General features: G+C 41.9%; 2 protein-coding genes across 3 annotated transcripts in view; both read left to right on the top strand.

The window, feature by feature from the left end:
* Positions 1–11,142, top strand: part of igf2r (insulin-like growth factor 2 receptor) — a 41,258-nt gene extending 30,116 nt beyond the window's left edge. The window contains exons 34-50 of one of the 2 annotated variants that reach the window (XM_031861435.1): positions 146–305; positions 956–1,064; positions 2,191–2,272; positions 2,469–2,602; positions 3,824–3,944; positions 4,244–4,260; positions 4,518–4,722; positions 4,998–5,232; positions 5,644–5,780; positions 6,097–6,214; positions 6,721–6,867; positions 6,999–7,183; positions 7,570–7,756; positions 7,872–8,018; positions 8,116–8,185; positions 8,996–9,295; positions 9,371–11,142. In XM_031861435.1, coding sequence (XP_031717295.1) covers positions 146–305; positions 956–1,064; positions 2,191–2,272; positions 2,469–2,602; positions 3,824–3,944; positions 4,244–4,260; positions 4,518–4,722; positions 4,998–5,232; positions 5,644–5,780; positions 6,097–6,214; positions 6,721–6,867; positions 6,999–7,183; positions 7,570–7,756; positions 7,872–8,018; positions 8,116–8,185; positions 8,996–9,295; positions 9,371–9,529 — 2,513 coding nt within the window. In that variant the 3' untranslated portion in view covers positions 9,530–11,142. Of the gene's footprint in view, positions 1–145; positions 306–955; positions 1,065–2,190; positions 2,273–2,468; positions 2,603–3,823; positions 3,974–4,095; positions 4,261–4,517; positions 4,723–4,997; positions 5,233–5,643; positions 5,781–6,096; positions 6,215–6,720; positions 6,868–6,998; positions 7,184–7,569; positions 7,757–7,871; positions 8,019–8,115; positions 8,186–8,995; positions 9,296–9,370 lie in introns of both variants that reach the window. The other variant, XM_031861434.1, reaches the window with a different exon arrangement.
* Positions 11,143–11,236: 94 nt separating this feature from the next.
* Positions 11,237–21,766, top strand: part of slc22a2 (solute carrier family 22 member 2) — a 24,420-nt gene continuing 13,890 nt past the window's right edge. Inside the window, exons 1-11 of the mRNA XM_031861420.1 lie at positions 11,237–15,412; positions 15,697–15,800; positions 16,032–16,186; positions 16,298–16,466; positions 16,699–16,813; positions 18,742–18,842; positions 18,996–19,210; positions 19,292–19,400; positions 20,266–20,378; positions 20,591–20,690; positions 21,080–21,161. Of these exons, the coding sequence (XP_031717280.1) occupies positions 15,011–15,412; positions 15,697–15,800; positions 16,032–16,186; positions 16,298–16,466; positions 16,699–16,813; positions 18,742–18,842; positions 18,996–19,210; positions 19,292–19,400; positions 20,266–20,378; positions 20,591–20,690; positions 21,080–21,161 (1,665 nt within the window). The 5' untranslated portion in view covers positions 11,237–15,010. The remainder of the gene's footprint in view (positions 15,413–15,696; positions 15,801–16,031; positions 16,187–16,297; positions 16,467–16,698; positions 16,814–18,741; positions 18,843–18,995; positions 19,211–19,291; positions 19,401–20,265; positions 20,379–20,590; positions 20,691–21,079; positions 21,162–21,766) is intronic.

The following is a 21,766-nucleotide window of genomic DNA, read 5'->3' as shown; positions in this document are numbered from 1 at the left end:
CAGACAATTATGTGATGCATGTGCCGAATATTTTTCATTAATGTTAGTGCTATAGTTGATGAAAAAATGGTCAAAGAAATTTACAAATGCAGTTGTATTTTTGCAGTTATTGTAAAAATATCTCTGTACGCATATTGTGTTCCAGCTGTGTGTATTATGGATGCCACGACCCCAGTGAGCGGCGGTCAGGTGAGCAGGGAACTCTCATACAAGGATCAGGTTCTGGAGCTGACGTATGGAGGAGGAGGTCCCTGCCCAGCAAACCCCGACCTCAAACACAACACCATCATCCACTTCATCTGCAGGTACGTCCCTCTCCATCCTGTGTCCTTACTGGATTTTCTCCCTAGTTTTCTTTTTCATTGATGATGATTGATTGATTATCTTCATCAATCATCAGATACAGAAACAAAAATCTGAAGGGTAACATGTTAAAGTGAAAACACGCAGCACAAGACATTCCACATAAAAACTCAACAAAAGCAATCCTGAAATCCAAAAACGCATCATCACAATTTAATAAAATAACGCCCTCTTCAAAAAAACAAGGAAAGCTAAAATAACAGTTAGATTGAAAATGTCACAACTCCGACAACTGCCTGTGCGTATGAAAAGCACTGCAGTGTAGCGAGTGGTGGCTCTTTAAAGATTTCGTTAAACATTCTTTTTTTTGTTTTAAGAGTTTAAATAGTGTTCAACAGCATTTATTTTGCCGTTTGTCTGGTTCCAAATATGGCATTTTAAAGACAATTAAGGTGTGCTTTATGTTTGTTATTACCTGTTAATTACCTGTTTGAATGTAATACACTGATGTAATAAAGTTCATATCATGAAGTTATGTTTAAATGTTAGTTAAAATATAATGTTCTTTTTTTTGCAAAACACCAGTAATGTATCTGTCATGTTACCACTGAAATATCGAGCTATGTTGAATGTTTGCATTGTGTCTGTACAGGCCACCTAACATGGGCTCAGCCCCACCAGAGCCAGTTCTCATCGACTCCAACGCTGACACCTGCACACACTTCTTCTCTTTCCACACACCCCTGGTCTGCGAACAGCCAGTAAGTATGTTTTGTTTATTTGTCAGCGGGATAAGTCCGATGGGCACTGTGACTCTCTCAGTATGCTCGGCCTGTTTCATGAAGTAACTCAAATTCAAATGTTGGGAAACTTTTGGCGATTCAGGTTTTCCCATCCAACGCAGTGAAGAAATAACTGACAAGCATTGTGCTTGTATTGGTAATCCAAATCAAATGTATGTGAAGTTATGAATCACACACAACCTGATCCCAGCATGTGTTTGTATGTATGTGTGTGTGTGCTGTGATTAAAACCTTTAACTTTAAAAATCACCAGATAGCAGGCTGTGTTTATGACATAAGAACAAATAGGATTTCCAGGCAAAAGAAAGACGCTACAGTAATGTTACATAACTTGCTAACACACAATATATGTAATATTTTGTTTTGAGTGTATGGAGAAATGAACTCGTATGGAAGAAAACATGAAGGTTTTTTATAACATGAAGGTTTTTTGTAACATGGGGTAGTGGTGCACTTCAGCCTCTCGTGGTCAAAATGAGTGTTCCAAGAAAAAAGACACTTACAAATGAAACTGTTCCTGATAAATTATTAATAATCAAAAGAAATTCACCACACTTTTTTTTCCACTTGCTCTCGGAGATGAAACAAGAAGCAGTAACTTGGAAAGATTTATTTTTTTTCACCTGTTCTTAAGTCATAAACAAAACCTGAATTTTTTGCCTCTTGGGGCTTCCGTAATTTTCCCCAACAGCCAGTAATTATAAAAATAACTTGGAGCATTCTTTCGTAAATTTGCACTGCATTGGCCATTTCAAACAGCAAATTGAATTTCAGTTGAGTGTAGTCTGCAGATGGACTACAATCCGCTTCTCAAGGATTATCAAAGGAGACAGGAATTCAGCATTGAATTATGTGACGCTGTAGTAATTGTGGGATCGTACCAGACTCACAATACTTCTCAAAACATAGAGGATCAAAAGAAGAAAAGATTGAAAGAGAACTTTCAACAGCCACTGTATAGAATATAATGACTGAATTCCTTTGCTTTGAGTTTTGGCTTTCTGAGGCCCAAAAAAACGATTACTTTGACACTAAAAGGATGTACCACTGACATGCATTTGCTTCCTTTTTATTACATTTTCAGGTGAAGTGTTCGGTCCAAAACGGCTCTGCTCTCATAGACCTGACTCCTCTCATCCACATCAGTGGATACTACACAGCAACAGGTCAGTGGGCCACGGTGTCATCAACGACATATGCTGAGTTTTTCTGCATGCAGTAATGGAGATCAAATGTAGTACATTATGCATCATGTCAGTGAGGATCCTTCATCCATCTGCATCATTTAGGGGGAAAAACATGAATCCAGAAATATACCGTTTCCACATTTCTGTTTGAATCCTCTCAATTGTGTCCTTTCAGACGACGCAGTGGACCAAAGTGACGGATCTCCAGACTTCTACATCAACATCTGCCAGCCTCTGAACCCCATCCCCGGGGTCACCTGCCCCTCTGGAGCCGCCGTCTGTGCAGACCCTGACAATGGACCGCCTGTGGTAAGACGCTGGCAAACACAAACACAGACGCGTACATTCTCCTTCACGCTTGTTTTCATACAAGGTAGATAAAGGACCACTTACCTTGACCTCACTTTTATGTGGTTTGATGCCTTTGACGACAAGTAAAAATGTCCGATGGCTCCTCTTGATGAAAACAGACACAGCCATTATAAAGACTGATTTTCAGTTCCAGCTATTTATTACCAATGTATATTACATGCTGCGTTTTGTACTCTAAAGGAATTTTGTGAAAGGAAATATACGTTTGTTGGTTCGAAATGCACCATGGTCTCTTTTTGTGCCACATGACTTATAAATACATCAACTTATTATAAAGGAAATGTCAAGGAACTACACTGCTTCTCTTTGGAGCGTTGGATCAACCTCATCACTCCACAGATGCCGCCACTTGCCACGTACTATGCCTGAGGTGCATGACCTAAACAAATTAAACTTCGCAACCGGATTTAGAAACACGGAAATACTTGTGAAGACATTGCCATGAAGTAGGCTTGTTTAGAAGAAAACATCGTACTTGTTTTTTAATTTTTCTTTTCTTTTTTTTCTTTTAAATTTACGACTCTAATCACAGAATATTTATTTCTCTGAGTAATGCTCCTCTCCCCTGGCTTCAGAGTTTTTCTTTTTCTTGGAGTGGATCTAATGTGCAATCATATGTTTATGATTTGCTAGCATGTGAAATTTGTATACATTTTGGTCTTTAATTGATTACGCAAACAATTCATCATAAAAGAAACAATAAAAGCAAACGGACAACAAAAAATGGCTCCCAATGAAAAAGCAGAAAACGTAGACCGTACATGAAAGCATAAAGATTTGTGTAGTAGGTTGAAGCGAATCTGCTCATTATGTACACATTTTATGTTATTAAATTTTACATTTTGATAACAAAGTAAAGCAGTCAAACATAAAGGAAATGGCTACACAAGTGTAGCAATATTACATAAGTAAAAAAAAATACAATAACAACAATGATAATAGAAGTTTAGAATCTATCTCAGTCTTGCATCTGTCACAGGTTGGGGAAACATCATTACTAAAGTGCTGTTTTGAAGTAAAATAATGCGGTTTAAAAGGCCGTGCTATTTTGATTCTCTCTCTTCTTTTTTTAATTTTTGTATGATGATGATCCCTTTTGTCCTGTCTTTGTTTCTCTTCCCGTCACTTTCAATAACACCTTTTTTCTGTCTCTTAAAGGACATTGGGCGGACTACCAGCGGTCCTGAGATCAACAGTGCAACAGGGGAAGTGTCCATCACCTACAGCAGCTCCACCAAGTGCACGGCTGATCCTGCACAGAACTACACTTCGACCATCATCTTTACCTGCCAGAGAGGCCTGGAGCTGGTCAGTCAGCACTTGGATGTAGTTTCATGATAGGAATTCTTCCACATGCACTGTTTACTTTACTGTTTACTTCTCTGAGGATTTTTGAACAAAACAGTGAACCTTTTATTGTCTTCATCCAGGGCTCTCCGCAAATGCTGAGGCTGCAGGAATGTGTCTATTTGTTTGAGTGGGCGACTCCTATAGTCTGTTCGGATGCCACCCACACCAACACCAGCGGTTGCCAGCTCACCGACTCCCAGCTCCAGTTCACCTTTGAACTGTCCAGCCTCTCTGGTGAAGTCAAGGTGAGCTCCATAGGCTTGCTGAATGTACCCCAAAATCACATTTGACATAAGGTGCACATCAATAATCCCTTCATCTTGTAAAATCTACATTTGTTTTATATTTCAGAATAGTTGTAATATTTGTATATTCGTCGAGTGTAGAACTGCCAGCCGCCATCTGACTTAAATTGCTCCTAAAGTAGTGTTGTTATGGTAAAGATGGCTTCGGATTGTCCCTTTTTAAAATACTGTAGTGACGTTAAGTCTCTGTTCGTCAGGTACCAACGAACTCCAGCATCTACCACATCAACGTCTGCGGCTCAGTGGCCGAGCCGGCCTGCAAGAAGAGCGCGGTTTGCCGGCTGTCTGGTTCAGAGAAGTCAGCCTCATCCTTTGGCATCAGCAAGGCCATGACGATGGACTACAAACATGACGAGGAGGCCGTACTGATGCAGTACGGTGGGGGAGATCCCTGCCCACCAGGTAGGTCTGCTATACTCACTTTGTGTATGACCACCGCTCAAAAGTCTTAGGATCTATCTTATCAAAATGGAAATCTGATTCCAAAATGGAGCATAATAACTAGATATGATCATAGTTGTAGAGCAGGCAAAGTTGAAAAACGTCCACATTTTAATAACATAAATGACTGTTTCAAAGTACCTGTGTGGATTTATGACACTTCCAAAATGCTTTCTTGTGTTGCATTTCCATTACTTCTCTGCCTTTTCTCTCTCTCTCTCTCCTCTCTCTTTCAGCCTCTGGTAAGCGTCAGTCCTCCATATTGTTTACCTGCGACCAGTCTGCAGGCCGCGGCTCTCCACAGCTGCTCTCAGAGACGGCGGGTTGTTCAGCCACTTTTCAGTGGCGCACCAGCGCCGTTTGTCCCCCGATGAAGATGGAGTGTAAGCTGGTCAGCCAGCATCGGACCTTCGACCTCCGAACCCTGTCCTCCCTCACTGAGCCCTGGAAGTTTAGCCACCGAGGGGATTCGTAAGTCTGGCTTTACTCAACTCCTCCTCATCATGCAATGTGAAGATCACAAAAATCCAAAATGGCAGTAAAAAAAAAAAGAAGAAAAATCTGAAGTGAGCTTGAAATTTTAATTAAAAAAGCTGTTCATGAACATGAAGTGCCATGTTGCTCATGCTCTTCATGAGTGTTTTATATGTTATTATATTGGGCATGACTGCTCCACCTTCAGTTGGCTAATATTTTGGCATCAATAACGTTCCGTGCTTCACAATAGATGCAAGAAAGAGAAGAAATATTGCTAAAGCCTGCATATGGGTGAAAATAAATTGGTGAACACATCTGCAAAGCCACTTAAATCACTTCAGCCTTCGTTTCTCGAGTCCTGACTTCATTTAAATGTGACTCTCTTTGCTGTTTTTATGTCCTCAGGTACTTCATTAACCTGTGTCAGGGTATCCACGGTGGATTGCCAGGCTGTCCAGAGGGAGCAACCGTGTGCCGGCACACAGCAGCAGGACTGACCCAGACCCTCGGCCGAGTTTATACTCAGAAAATGAGCTCTGTTGGTGGGTAATCAAGTCATGTACATTGCAGTCTGCTTTATGAAGGACTTTTTTAAGGGGGAATAATATCTGCTTGAAGTTTCAAATATCCTAGGATTAACATTTGTGTGCGTAATTTTGTTTTGTTGCTAGTAGAATTAAACAACAGCTATTGGCAATGCTTTTAATATTGTATTACTGTTGTTCTACAACTCAAAACCGACTGTGAATGAAACAGAAATCAGTGCCGGCTTTGAGGTAAACAGAGTGACTCACAGCTGTGATTTGATTCTGTGCATTAGAAAAGTTCATGATCACAGTTCTCAAACTACTTCTGCAGATGGAAAGATTACTGTCAGCTACTCAGCGGGAGAAGATGTCTGTGGCCACGGCGTGCAGGCCAAGACTGTAATCCAGCTGAGCTGCGGCTCCACTGTTGGACACCCGGCACTCATCAGGTACATTTACAATTAAAATTTTTAGCCCACAAGTCAAATCTTGGTCATTCGCTCACCTATCATTGTGAGCTCTTAACTGCTGATGCTGCAGTAAACCATATTCTACAACTCATTTTTAACTGGCAGAACAAAATGTTTGTCTTTAACGGAACGGAGGGTTTGTCTTTAACGGAACATTTTCTGTCATTAAAGCATAATTTAGGCACACTACCAAACCTTTATTGGCAGACTTGTAATTCACAGTCATGAGAGTTTTGTTGTCTGCAATCAATATAAAGGCTTAAAGTTTCTTTTGATCAGTACCCCCATGTTTAGATTAATACAAAAGCAGTTTTTATTCAATATATATTTTTTAAATATGATGTTTGTACTAGACACAATGTGACTTGCTTTGACTCCTTCCTTAATGTTACATTTCACAGCATTTATTAGTTTTGTTCAATTAGTCCTTCAAGTCCTAAATGTTGCTCGGAGTAAATCATCTCGATCTGTTTCCGTGCGAACAGCGTCGATGAGGCGTCGTGTGAGTTTGTGATTAGCTGGGAGACCCGGTCGGCGTGTGCTGTGAAGCAGCACGAGGTGGAGATGGTGAATGGGACGATCCAGGTTCCCGACACTGGAGCCCGCCTCAGTCTGGGAAGGCTTTACTTCAGGTAACACAAGCAACACACTCCACCTGTCCGCCTGCATCTTCATCTTGCTCCAAAATATCTCACTTTGTTGCATTTTTATTTTCCACCTGTGGCGGTCTGTTTAGCCTTGTTTTTTACCTTCCTCCTCTCAGCCACCATCAGGCGTCTGGAGACATCCGTCCCAACGGCGACCGCTACGTCTACCACATCCAGTTGTCTGGCATCACCAACAACTCCCTGCCCACCTGTCTCGGTGCCAACATCTGCCAGGTCAAGCTCAACGGGGCCTACAGACGCAGGATTGGCTCTTCCAGCAAGGCCAAGTACTACGTTAAAGGTAAAGTATTGCTAAGTTTAATGAAATCAGCGATTGGTGGTGTGGTACTGAGGACCCAAGGAACTGCAATGTCAAGTGTGAGCTCTTGAAATCTACGGGATATGTTTATTAGTAGTGCTTACGTACACACTGTAGTGTATTGAGAGGGGGGATTGTTAGACCCTGCAGTAGTGAAATGAAGGTTTTCTAAAGGGACTCTGGTGCTCTGCAACACTACTACTTTCATCCACAGGGACCGCCAAAATCAACAAAATGTTGTAACTTTAAACTGTTGTCCTAATGGTGAAATTTGAATTAACTTACAGTTGTCATATCATTAAAACTTGTTGATTCTAGCTAATGCATCACCTCATCCATGTTAAAAAACATCTCCGCTTTCCCATCAGGAGGAAACCTGGATGTGATCGTGCCCTCTGAGTCGGCATGTGGGCGGGAGAAGACCAAAACGGTGTCGTCCACCATCATGTTCCACTGTAACCCCTCGGTGGGCGTCGGCATCCCCGAGTTTATGCTGGAGACGGATGGATGCCAGTATCTGTTTATGTGGCACACGGACGCCGTGTGTGGTCTCACGTGAGCATACGTTTGTTTTTTTTACACTGGAATATAGTTTATTTTTACTACAGGAGAAGTAGATTTAAGAAATGGCAAATACGTATATAAGTCTTCCTTCTTGATTTCTTTGCAGAACTGTTGACACACAGTCCAGTGATGACGACAGCGAGGCTCCTGTTCTCTCCAGGCGGAGCCAGGCGGTGGGGGTGACGCTGAGTCTTCTGCTGCTGGTTCTGTCCGTCTGTCTGCTCGGGCTTTTGCTCCACAAGAAAGAGAGGCGGTGAGACCACCAGCATCCAACGACAGCAGCGAAGCCGAAAGATTGAGTTTTTTGAGTTTTCATGAATGCTTGTTTGCCTTGTCGTCATCATCAACAGAGAGCTGGTGATCCAGAAGGTCGCTGGCTGCTGCAGGAGAGGAAACCAAGTCTCCTATAAATATTCCAAGGTAGGTTGATCTAATGAATGAATCCATTTTGATTCCAGGTCCAGTGTGAAACGCACTTTTCTAGCCGACTACTTAGTTAATTGGAATATTTTTGTTTTTAAAAGATGCTGCATCTAAAAGTGCTCCCTTTGCTTCTATCAATTCCTCCAATGAAAATACATTAGAATGTTTCCCTCCAGTGTATGCAAGGTTACCGGGCAGCTGTTCAGTTCATGTTGTCAGCAATGTGCAGGAGAGTGCCTGTGTGCATCGGTTTACGCGGTCTCTTAATCTTAACAGCAAAACATTTTAATTACGTAATGCACACGGCTCATCAACCTGCCACGAGCCTCTCAAAATTTGAAACAACACGACAATACCGGTTCCCTCTGGTCCGCGCTTTTCTAAAGGTTGAGCCAAACATTCTGTGCAGCGTGCGTGAATATTCCTGATCTATTTTGACATCAACACTGATGAAAATAAAGATAATAGGATAAAAATAATGAAATAATTACCAAATTATAAAACCCTACGGAGTGAAGTATTATTGTTTAATTTGGCATCAACCTCGCATTTATTTGTGTATTGTCCAGACAATAGACGAAGCATAAATAAATGCTTTAGGTCGCAGTTATACCCATGAGCCGTGCGCCTGCAGACAGCTGCACAGGTAAAAGTGTGCGTACCTGGTGTGTGAGATGTAGGAAAGAAACAAAACCACGTCTGGCAGGTTGGTAATAAATTTAGCATGAAGGCGACTTATTTTATCCCAGATGACTCGGTGTGTGTGTGTGTGTGTGTGTGTGTGTGTTCCAACTCCAAAATCCTTAGGTCAACATGGATGAAGAAGGGGGTGAAGAGGAGATGGAGTGGCTGATGGAGGAGCTGGAAGCACCTCCCACGTCCTCCTCCTCCTCCCACCGAGGGAGGAGTAACCTCGGCAACGGTCACATCAAGACCAAGTCGGTGAACACGGACGGCCTGCGCTCGTTCTCGCTCGACGAGCAGGACGACGACGACGACGACGACGACGACAGCGAGGACGAGGTGCTGAGCGTCCCGGGGGTGCGAGTGGTCAAATCCTCCGGAATCTCCAGGCACTCTGCGGCCCATCGTAGCCCCTTCCTTCAAGTGAGTATCTCTCCAGGTGTGTTTCTTTTTTCCTAACGTGGCGCTCAAAACCTCACAGAAAGTCCTTGGTTACAGGAGGAGAGTGACGAGGACCTGGTGGGCCTCCTGGACGAGTCGGACAAGAAGAGGAAGAGCAGCAAACCTCGCTCCTCAGGCCTTAATCCCGGTAACAACACGGCAGCCAATAGGAAACGGGACGAGGACGACAGTGACGAGGACCTCCTCAGGGTGTGATGTCACTTCCTGCGTCCCGCTCCCCTACCACAACCAGTCTGAACTCTTCTCTCTCAGTGAATGTCTCCATAACAGCGACAACAGATACCAACAACAAATTGAAAGCAGAATTCTTTTTTGTTGGGCTGCACCTTTACTTGGCCTCAGACTCTATCCAGTCCACTGTCTACAGACTGTCAATGTTAGCATATGGTTTCTTATTTATTGATAGCTGATTATTTAAAGTGTTCTACAGGCTGTTTTTTGACCTGCACCCTATTTTCTGTCATAATTCTGAAATGAAATAAGGTACTTCACTATAGTTACTTCAATCTCGCCACATTTATCGAATACAGACTCTTAAAATCAACCCCAGAGGCATTGAAAGGCATCTTCTTTGACACGTTGGCTCTGCAATGTCCGTGAAAAGATATTTTCCTTTCTTTTTGAGTTTTTGAAATAGAGTTGTGCCATTGCTTTCGCTCTTTATTTCAGCATTGATTAAGTTAATTAAGAATAATATCGTGTCTCATTGCAGCGAATGAAGAGAAAAGCTTTGACTACCTATTCGGAGTTGATTTTTAGTGTCCACGACTGTATTTGATAACTGTGGTGAGATGAACAGTGAAGTAGCTCAATAGTGAAACAATTTAGCAGATTTTTCTGAGGAAAACGACGGCTATCAAAGAAAGAAAGAAGAAGCAGGGGGAAGCTGGTTTTGTTCCCTGAATGTGGGCGGTGAAGGTGTCGGCTTGTGTTGATTCTAAAGGGAATGAAGACACCCGTTAATCTTTTCTTGCTGTTTACAGTTGCTATAATAGCAGATGTCTTCTCTTTCTTTCCCCTCGAAGAGAGAGTGCGATGCCTTCCTGATGATGAACTTTACTTTGCTTTTTCATCGAGGAGTCGTCTTCGGCGACAGATTTTTGTCTTGTTTTGATCAGAGACATTGTACATAGAGGATGTAATGTTCTATAATATGAACATTTTGTTTGTCTGTTTGTTGTCTTCACCGGTGAGTTGCTCACATATCTGTTTTTATTATTTAAATGCTTGTCTGAGCTTGAATCTCTGTTCTGTTTCGACAATAGAGATGGCCTTAAGTGTGAATGGACGGTCGACGAGGACGGAGGTTGAAAGTGAAATTTAAGATGTTGGTTTAGTTTTGCGTTGGTTTTTGAAGTCCCCGCCTCCCGACAAAGCCATATTTCTACAGCCACCGCTGGCACTAATGTCTGGAAGTTGGGAATTTGTTTTCCCACGCTTGCTCAGTTTCCTTATTCGGGTTTGTGATCGTGTTGCTGCAGCAAAAGTGAAATTTTAACCCGGTAAAGCCAAGTTGTTGTTGTTGTTTTTTGTGCCGAAATCAGCTGTTTTGTAGCCAAATGCATGTGCCGATGAAGAGACAAAAGAAAGACGTGAAGCGTTTAAGTTCCAAGAATGCAGACAGTTTATTTCCATTTAACGTATTTTCTGCTTAATAAACAAACTCGCGTTTTAACAAAGCATATGAGTAATGATGGAGATCAAGGGCCTGACATATTTTGGTAAAGTATGTCAAACTGACACATAAGTTCCCACATAAGAGTGATATGAGTAATCCTACGCAGTATAAACAGAGTATTTGTACCATTTGCAGGTTCTTTTCTTTGGTCCCAAAGTCGAAAAACAAATCAAACTTTAGTTCCTGCGACTAAACATGGAGGATTTGTCTGTGCTCTTTGCGTTGGTTCTTCTTCTCTGCTGTGCATATCGGTTAACGACATAAGTGTTTTCTAAGGTCGCAACTAACAATTATTTTCATTATTGATTATAAATGTCAGAAAATTGTGACAAGTGCCCGTCACAAGTCATCCTCGTCCGAGGTGATGTCTTCTGTCTGAACATCAGTCTAAAATCCAAAGATGTAGAGAGAAGCAACCAATCATCACGCAGCAGAAGCTGATCATGAAAATAGTGATTAAACCAAAAAACACAAATCTTAAGTCAAGGTCCACGTTCTTGCTTTTTTGCCTAAAGTTTTTGTTCTCTTCCTTAGTTATCAACTGGGAAGTCCACTTGACTGCTATGTGACTGAAAGCTCCGGAGAAGGTAGTAAGTTGGCCTTGAGTGAAGAGGTTTCTTTGTTAAAGTCTAGCAGGGATCATTCAAACTGAAACTCTGAGTCACTGACAGATTATCAGTATTATTAATCGGATACGTCCTTTGAATTGATTATCGTAAAGTTTCAGCTTCTCAAATGTGATTTACTCCGTTTTATATCTTTGTAAAAGAAACACGTTTGGTTTTCTATTAATCAAAACAAGAAGTTTGAAAACATCACCTTTGGTTCTGGGACATTTCTCACTATATTCAACCTTCTCTCGACTAACTCTTAACTAATGAATCAAGGAAGTGATCAATAGATTAATTTCTAATGAAAATAATCATTTGTTGCAGACCATCCGTCTCCCTTTATCTGTTCTTATATAATGGGACATTGTGAGGTCTCTCATTCGCAGGTGTTTTATTCCCACTTGGCCAAATGAACTGAATGAACGAGCTGAACGTCTCACAGATGTAATTATCCACTCCAGACCTACTGTCGGTGAATGTACAACCTTGGGAGAGCCTCTCGTGATTTATTGAAAGGGTTTTGTAATGATTTGCAATCACAAACTGCTATGACTATTTATTACCTTTCTTATGTACATTGTGGACAGAACGAAAGGGGGATAAAGTCAGTAAGTTCACTTTTGGGTTTTCTCAGTGTTCAATCCACAGAAACTAAAGGTATTAACAAAACATTTAATTCTTCAAATCTCAGCTCAATCAATGAAAGAAGGGCCACCATTCAGGGTATTTCTAAAGCTTTGTACACAAGATTTGTTAAACAAGTTTTTGTAAGGATGCCAAAAATATGACAAAAGGATTTAAAAACAATCTTTAAATTAGAAACATCAGTATTTTATATGGATGAGTTTGGGATGTGCCGTAGTAATTGAGAAATGGAGAACATCATGTTCCTGAACCTTTGCTGTGGTTCTATTACTGTGTTCAGTCAGTAGTTTTCCTGTTTTATTATCTCGAAGATCAAATACTGAAATTGAACTTTTCACAAGCAATTTTTAAATACAATTCTCTCTAGAACAGTCGAGAAGAAGTGAAGCTTTGTTCACACCGTCCCCCAAAATTCCCCTTTATGTAATCTGTTAATTTGTGACGGTATTTCTAGAATAACCGTATGATTATGATACTGTTCAGAAATTATGAATGAGTTTTACTCAAAATGAAATCCAGCTTTTAGGGCATAAAGAGCGATGTGATGGTGCACGGGGCAGGTTTCCAAAGAAGAATTACTCTACGGACGGAATGTCAAGAATCCATATTTATTATTAAAGTATCATTCAAAGTCCAGCAAGACTCAAAATATAAACAAGCTTGTTGTTGGCAGACCTGACAGACAGCTTTGTTTACTTCCTGAACCTGTTGGAAGGAGGTTTGAACTACATCTTATGTTTGGCACTTTGTAATCAAGTCATCATCGGGAGACGTCGTAGCGCTCATTTACAGAGAAGCAGAAGGCTCTGTTTAGTCTGTGAAGTCTTTATTTCCATCGTTGCATAAAGTCTGTTTCTGCTGTATTTAGCAACCAAAGCTAGTGTCTGCATGGTGCTGTCCTGAACCTTCTCGTCCCCTCTGAAGATATGAATGGACATTCTCGTGCTTTGTTGTCTAAACTCGAGCAGAGAACTGCTTTGGGTTACGACGTGAAACTAATTCAGTGTCTGCGATCGAGGCCGAGAGTTGAATTCAGAAGCAGACAAACAGGGTCGGACTGAAAAACAAAAAAAAGCACAAGAACTTTTCTGTGATGATTCGGTACTATTGGAGATCATTATTACGTTTTAGGTGGTGTAAGTTATGTTGTCCGATATGTTTTTTTTTGTTTTTTTTTCCAGTTCTTTGCCTGTGTCTTATTTTAAAAACATTGATGTAAAAAAAGATGGCGTTATTTGAATAAATAAGATCCGCTGTTTAACACTGCTGTGGTTTGATCACACACTCTGTGACTGATAATAGGACGCAGTGATGCCTGCTTCAAATCATTTGAGACTAGTACTTGTTCAGAAGGATTTTAGACTTTTACTTGATTCGTATTACTTGAGATAACTTCTACTTGACTGAAATGACTTGAGAATTGACTTGGACTCATCCTGTTGGATTTCAAACTTGATTTGGAGTTGGTTCAAGTGACTTTAGACTCGACTTTGACCTGTCCTGAAGGACCACAGAGTTGACCTTTACTCCTCTCGATGAACTTGAGACTTGGACTTGCCTTGGAGGACTTGTGACTTGTCTTGGAGGACTTGAAACAGCCGTAGGACTGGTCCCTATGGCTTGTTTTGGACTAGTTTGAGTGACTAGAGACTTGCCTTTTATCTGTTTCCAATGAGCCCAGGCTGGAATTGGACTTGTCCCAAAGATCCTTAGCCTTGAACTTGTTTCGAAAAACTGTAGACTTGTCTTGGACAAGTCTGGGAACATCTGCTGGAGGACTCGAGATTTTACTTGCATTCATCCTGATGGATTTGTCTCAAATCATTTTAAAGTCAACTTCAACCTGGTTTGAAGGAACCCAGACTTGACCCGGACTCCTCTTGATGAACTTGAGACTTCGACTTGTCTCTGAGGACTCGTGCCTTGTCTTGGAGGACGCATCTGGGAGGACTTGAGTTTGGTGATTTGGACTGGACCTAATGGCTCGATCTGGACTAGTTTGAATGACTTGGACTCGTCCCAAAGAACTTTAGACTTGCACTTGTTTCGAAGGACTCGTGCCTTGTCTTGGACGCATCTGGGAGGACTCGAGATTTGACATGCACTTGTCTTGACGGTCTTGACTTTGACTTGTTGAATGACATAAAATTTGACTTGGACTTGACTTAAATAACTTGAGACTTTGATTGGACTTGTTTGAATGACTTTACATTTGTCTCATTTATTCATCTTTTTCAAGAAAAGACTGAAGCCTTGAAGACGGCTCTGACCGTTACAGAACAGGCGTACTAATGGCACCCATCCCTCAGATCCCACCCCCCTTTGCATGGTGACTTGAACATGATCCTTTTGCTGGCTCCCCAGCTGCAAAGACAACATGACAGATGTCACATCTTCATGTGAAAAAGAAACATTGACTGATTAATAGTATTTCTGTGTGCCCACACATGCATGACATGGAGAGACGGGCTGCACAAGCAGGTCCGTGTTAATGAATCTCTGGGTAGGCCGTTTACACAACTGGTCTGACGTCTGGAAAAAAAACGTCTGTCTGTGGACCTTTGCTCCTGCTGGTCCCTTTTTAAAATCCAAAGGACGGACATGTGGTCACTCTGCAGCAGCAGACTCTGCATTTACACTGTCAAGACTGTAGATGCTGAGACACTGTGATTGAAATTAGAGTTGTTTTGTCAGTTGTTTTTTTTTAGAGAGAGACAAAAAAAAAAAAACACCTTTGCAGCCATGACCTCTTTTGACGACATCTTGGAAGAAGCTGGGCAGTTCGGCCGCTGTCAGAAGCGTATCTTCGCCCTGCTGTGCATGGTGTCCATGCCCTGGGCCGGTGTGTACGTCGGCATCGTCTTCCAGGGTTTCACCCCGGATCACTGGTGTCGGGACCCCGCGGTGGCAGAGAGGAGGCATGCGTGCGGCTGGAGCCTGGCGGAGAGTCGCAGGCTGACGGTGCCTCTGGTCAACAGCTCCGGGGTGCTGCAGCAGAGCAGCTGTGAGCAGTACGAGGTGGACTGGAACGCCACATCGCTCGCCTGCGATACACAGGAACTGGACCTCAGCAAAACTCCCACAGGTGCCTGCAAAGGTGGCTGGGAGTACGACTATGAGGGCAGGAACTCCTTTGTTACAGAGGTAAGTAAGCAAATAAAGTACAATCTAAACAATTTTGGCCTTTATTATCAAAAAACAAGGACATCCCTGTAAAAATGTGTGAAGTTTTTGCTACTTTACAGGAATAGTCAGACAATAGGCTTATTTGCTTTATTTGCGAGAGGAAAATTACGAGAACAAAAAAAAAAAAAAGTCAAACATGCACACAATCTTTAGTTTACCCACATTTAAGAAAGTTTAAAGGAAATATAAAAAGAGATAAATAAATGTTGTGATTGACCTTGTCTGTCTGTGTGTTGTCCCAGTTTGACCTGGTGTGCTCTGACGGATGGTTGGTGGACATGTACCAGGCCACTCTCAACGTGGGCTTCCTGATTGGGAGCATCGCAACTGGCTACCTGGCCGACAGGTAAGGCTGCGATTGGTTTGATAAAGATGTGACGACCAGGTCAGTCAAACACATTGTAACACGTGTGTGTCCGTCCTCTGTCTCCCAGGTTTCATTTTAATGGAGTAAATGAGAAAAAGTTGAGACAGGAGATGCTGCATTTATTTGACTATTGCACGGTGCCACTGAAGCATTGCTGCTACAAGATTTAGATCTTTTTAAACTGATGCCCGTTTGTGTGTCTGCCTTCAGGTTTGGCAGGAAAATCAGTTTCCTGATGTCCAACCTGTTCAACGGTATCGCAGGAATCCTGGTGGCCGTGGCTCCAAACTATGTGGCTTTGCTGGTTTTCAGAACGCTCTACGGGTTCGGAGTGAAAGGGGGCTGGGTGGTCGGATACGTGCTGAGTAAGAGCGACATTTAACCTCACAGCTGGGATTTACAGTTCAACAAGGTTCAAGAAACTGCAAAACACATCTGTAGCGTTACTCGATATGTGACACCGTTTTCCGTCTCAGTCACAGAGATCGTGGGGGTAGAGCACAGACGCACAGTGGGAGTCCTTTACCAGATGTTCTTCAGTGTCGGCATCCTCCTCCTCCCTCTGCTGGCCTACTTCATCACCGACTGGCGCTGGCTGCAGGTCGTCATCACTGTCCCTTACATCTTCTTCCTGTCCTACTACTGGTGAGAAACCCTGTCTGTGCTTTTATTTTCTGCTTGAAACAGGAAGTGAAGTCTTGAACCCCCTTTTATGTTCAGAGAAGATTTTGAAGAGGGAAAACAAACACAGCCAGAAATCTTATTTTGTGATTTACGAACTCACATTGGATTAATCCGCCTTGATTTTAAAAACCAGAAATTCCATTGGAAGATCAAATAAGTTGTCATTCCTTCATGAAAGTGTTTGTATTTGCAGGTTCATCCCAGAATCTCCAAGATGGCTTCTCTCTCAGAAGAAAAAGTCCAAAGCTATTGAGATCACTAAGGCCATGGCCAAAGAGAACAAGAGGACCCTGTCCAAGAACATCGAGGTAGCTGCTGGTTTAGCAAAGACAAAACGCATCATAAGACACAAGATCAGACCGTGTCCACGTCACTAGAGCAGTTACAGAAAGTCTGAATGCATGAATCTGTTCAAATCTAAATGTTTCTGCTGCTATAAATGCAATAACTGTATTCCATGCTTTAACACTCCTTATTTTAACTATTTATTACAATTTTCTTTTCTCCCCACTTTATTTACGATTTCTTGTTGTATGCCTCAATGTACACATGAGGTGCTCATTATGTTTACAGGTTGTATTTTTTATTTTTTTTGGTTCTATTTTTATTTGCTCATCTAATCTATGCATGTTTTTGCACTTGCCGCTGTTGGTTGTAATTTGCACCCTCACCTCTAGATGCCGCCAGATCCTACAAACTAGACCTTTAAGTACCTGAAAATCTGCAATTGCAAATTAACAGCTATTTTACGCACAGTTGCTATTTTACGCACAGTTGCAACTCTGACGGCCCGCGGGTCGTCAGAGTGATAACTGCATATTTGTGTTATGCACACAACTGCCCTGTAACATGAGTATTAATGTGATATCATTAGAAAGCTACGGTTCTTGTAATTCGATTTCTGCAAACCATTTCAAGATACAATAACAGCAGGTACAGTTAACGTCTCTGTCAAACAAGCACTCCTAAAATAGCCGATAAAATATCGCCGTGACTCACCGATTATGATCCATAACGTCCCCCTCGTGCATGCTAGTCCAACAAAAACGGTCTTGCTAGGTGGCTAAGGGTCCACTCGATCGAATCCAGTAAAAGTTTTAGTCCAAAACACATTAGTACGTCCATAAAGACCCACGGGGGGCTGTTGCATCATTTCAAATTAGCCAGCAGATATGATAACTCGCGATCATATTTCGGGCATAACTTCACGTTCCGTGTCAACAGAGCGAGATTTTCATCGCAAAATGGAGGCTGCATTCCGCCGGTTAGATTGACACCTCATTTGACCCAATAGGAGCTTCTATAGCCCGGCCACAGTCTGGAACAGCCAACGAGAGTCCGCTTTGAAAGACAATGCCCGCCTCTCTTCTTTGGGTAAAGCTCGAGCCAATCGCAACAGATCCTGTTCAAACTCAGGCTCCACATAGACAATGAAATTACGAAGCCAGGGATATAGTTAGTAAACCACGTGTCAAATATTAATTTTCTGTCGTGTTGTTATCAAATTTTAACTTATACTAGGCGTCATGACTGTTGGCTGTCGAATGAGAGTCTTTTCAAGCCTGTAAGTCCCAGCCATAGATAGCTGCTGCCATCTGTTGGCCAAAACAAATCTAGGCGGAAGTAAAATGCTTCTCTTTCACTGTGCTGAAAACGCATTAGCTCAATGCTAATAGCACTTACGATGATTCTGACTGATTGTGAAGAAACTTCAGAGTGTTGCCGTTCAATAAAGACTAAAACCATACATGTACTCCCAATGGTTCAATAAGAGCTGTCAGTTTACTTTGGGTACGCGGTTGATAGGCGTTTTAGGCAAATTTTCCTTCTATTCTGCATTGCAGAATACAGATGTGAGTTCTGGAGCATTTCATATGTAATTTTAAAAAAGTTGAAAGAGGAAAACGGTAAAATAGTATAATATCCTAAAATAACTAGTAAAATATCTGACAAAATCAGCAAAATATCAAAAGAAAATTCTGTGAAAAATCTGTAAAATATCAGAAAATCGTCAGTGAAATATCTGAAAGAAACATTAATAACTTATCTGAAAATAATTAGTAGAATATCTGGAAATCTGTGAAAAGCAACTGCAATTTTACAGTTCTTCCTCGTAGAGTCTAAGCATTACAGATTGTAAAGTGTTTAAAATGTCATATTACTGTAATAAGAGGAAAACAGTTGATCTTTCATATTAGCAGCATAAATAATTCATAATGTAATATTGATCCTGCAGAATCTGACAGATGATAACTTGGACTCCTGCGCTGCCTCCTTCATGGACCTGATCAGAACTCCAAAAATGAGAAAACACACTTTTATTCTCAGCTACAACTGGTAAGTATTTGTTTTAGTTTTTCAAACATGGGTCTTTGTAATGCTTAAATTAAAACCTAAATTAAACGGACTGGTCGTCTAGAATAACATTGATTAGGAACTTTAATTAATTCTTCCACTCTCTGTACGATTCTTCCCCTCTGTCTCCTCCAGGTTCACCAGCGCTGTGGTCTACCAGGGCTTGATCATGAGGCTGGGCATTCTGGGAGGAAACGTCTACATCGACTTCCTCATCTCTGGCCTGGTGGAGTTCCCTGCTGCCTTCCTCATCCTCTTCACCATCGAACGCATCGGCAGGCGCATTCCCTTCGCCTCCGCCAACATCGTAGCCGGAGCCGCCTGCTTTATCACCGCCTTAATCCCTGACAGTGAGTCTTTGGGCGACAGGTGGAGCTGAGGAACAAGATGTTCAGGTGTCACCAGATTTACGTTCCTCTCTGTCCTTACAGGCATGTTCTGGTTCAAGACGGTGGTGGCCTGCATCGGTCGGCTGGGCATCACCATGGCCTTTGAGATGGTGGTGTTTGTTAACACCGAGCTCTACCCGACGTTTGTCAGGTAAAATCTACACACTGTACACGCTCTCTTTGCAATTTTCAAAATGTCATCTAGGTCTTGTTTCTGCCAAGGTTGAACACACTTATTGTGAGTTACTTTGGATTAAAATGCCAAATAAATATCTAAAAAGGCCTCGTTTTGACAACCACAACCAGCCCACTCTGGTCGATCCAGCAGCTACATTCAAGCAATCACTGCTCAGATTTATGTCGACAAATATGCAATTTTGTTGTTCTTTTTGTTTTCTCTGTTTAGCCATGGTGGCTTTTACTGCTCATGCCAACAGTTAACAGTGTTTAGCTTTAGCTAGTGAATACCCCACTTGTGAATTTTAAGCTTTTAAGAGTCAAAAAAAAAAAAAAGGTGGTTGCCAACAAGTGGGTAAATGAGACTACTCAACGTCATCACGCTGAACTTTAGTTCGCCTTTAGCGTAGTGGTGGTGACATGAAGTCATGTGGCCGTGGTGTAGTTTGTTTGTAGCCTACTTTTCTTGCTTTTTACCTCTGGCGATTGCATTCACGCTTCAAAAGTCATACAAATTAGCTGAACAAAATGTGTAACTATCCAATGGAAGAATCCCATTGCCTTTTGGTCGAGGGAACCAGTGCGACGCTAACTTTCAGGTTGGCCTAGAAAAATGTAGGACACCCCTGCTACAATACTATACTAATTTTTCAACCATCCAGGAGTTTTTTTTATTGTGTGTAATAACCTTTACAGCCTCATGGGGCTGCTTAGCAAGCGACTTTTAGCTTGTTCGACAAAACAGCCAAAAGGAAAAATGCATCTCTTGAGTGTCAGAAGAGCCACCGGACAACATGTTTAGGAAAGTAAATATTAGCTGGTTGTTCTTTTGTCCGTAGGAATCTCGGCGTGTCGGTTTGTTCCACTCTGTGTGACATTGGAGGCATCGTAGCTCCCTTCTTGCTCTACAGGCTGGCGGTCATCTGGCTGGAGCTGCCACTCATCATCTTTGGTGGGTTTGATATTATTATGGAGCGAGAACATTTCATAGATATCTTTCCAAAGTCTGTCCCAAAGATGGCTGCAATAGATGAAGATGTTCTCTAAATGCTGGTATTTTATACCTAATGCATTCAGGTATCTCATCACTTTTATAAAACTTTCTGATACGGTCGGTCTGACCGACTGATATCGGTATTTTCTAAAAGCTGATGTGTTGTTCAGGGTCTTTGGCTTTCGTGGCCGGTGGGTTGGTGCTGCTGCTTCCTGAGACCAGAGGTGTGCCGCTGCCCGAAACCATCGATGACATCGAGTTACCAGAAAAGTGAGTATGCACTGCTGAAATAATGAGGTTCTTTAATTATTTTCATTATCTTTTAACCTTCCAGATTATTCTCTTCATTAATCATTTTGTCGATGCCGTAAAATGTCATAAAATAGTGAGAAATTCTTGTTGGAATTTCCCACAGCCCAAGGTGACTTCTGCTAATGTCTTGTTCTGTCTGAGCAACAGTCCAGCGAAGATGTTTATTTATTAATGACTGAAAAAACATAATTTTTTTTCAACTTTTGCTCGATGAATCCATCACCAAAATAGTTGCCAATAAATTTTCTGTTGACCAATTAATCGTTGCATCTCTGTACATCATGTCATTGTGTGTGTGTGTGTGTGTGTGTGTGTGTGTGTGTGTGTGTGTGTGTGTGTGTGTTCAGAGTGAAGGAGAAGGCTGGACTGAAGAAACAGCAGTTGGCCAACTTGCTGCCCAACGACGACGTGTCAACCAACAAAGAACCAGCAACTGTTTAATCTGCTCCTTTGACCAAAGTATTTATTTATGCTGAGTTCATTCCTATGAAAGTTACCGAGTGGCACATGAAGGCAAAAAAACTTTGACTTCCAGGGTAGTCAATTTCCTGCAACCACGGTCCCGTAGAGCAAGCGCACTAGTGTTCCCTTTAACCCCGCCTCCCAGCTCTTGGTCTAGCCTTGTTTTCGGGCTCATTTGCATTAACAGAGGGAGGAAAATAACTCTTGATTCAGCTATTTGTGCATTTTACAACTCTTGGGAGCCAATGAATAAGGGCTATTCAAGTGTTAATACTGGGAAGTTGATTTACCACAAAAAAGTCTACGGGAAAATGTTTTTTTGGGCCCAGTGACATCAAGTTGTAATTTCATGGTTTGTCCACGACGTCAACGGTGCTTTTAAGCCAGGCGCTCTTTTTGTGGGACTTGGCGCGGTCAGTAACATTGTGATTGATACAGGCATGTAATGCAGAGAAGATGGTTTTTTTAAAACAACTGCACATGTAAACAAATACAAATTGTCAGTAAGAAACGGCACATTTAAACTGTGTGTGTGTGTGTGTGTGTGTGTGTGTGTGTGTGTGTGTGTGTGT

The sequence above is a fragment of the Anarrhichthys ocellatus genome, unplaced genomic scaffold (assembly GCF_004355925.1).
Source record: "Anarrhichthys ocellatus isolate YVR2014 unplaced genomic scaffold, GSC_Weel_1.0 scaffold25, whole genome shotgun sequence".
NCBI classification, from domain to species: Eukaryota; Metazoa; Chordata; class Actinopteri; order Perciformes; family Anarhichadidae; genus Anarrhichthys; species Anarrhichthys ocellatus.
This window is presented reverse-complemented; position numbering and strand designations above follow the sequence as displayed.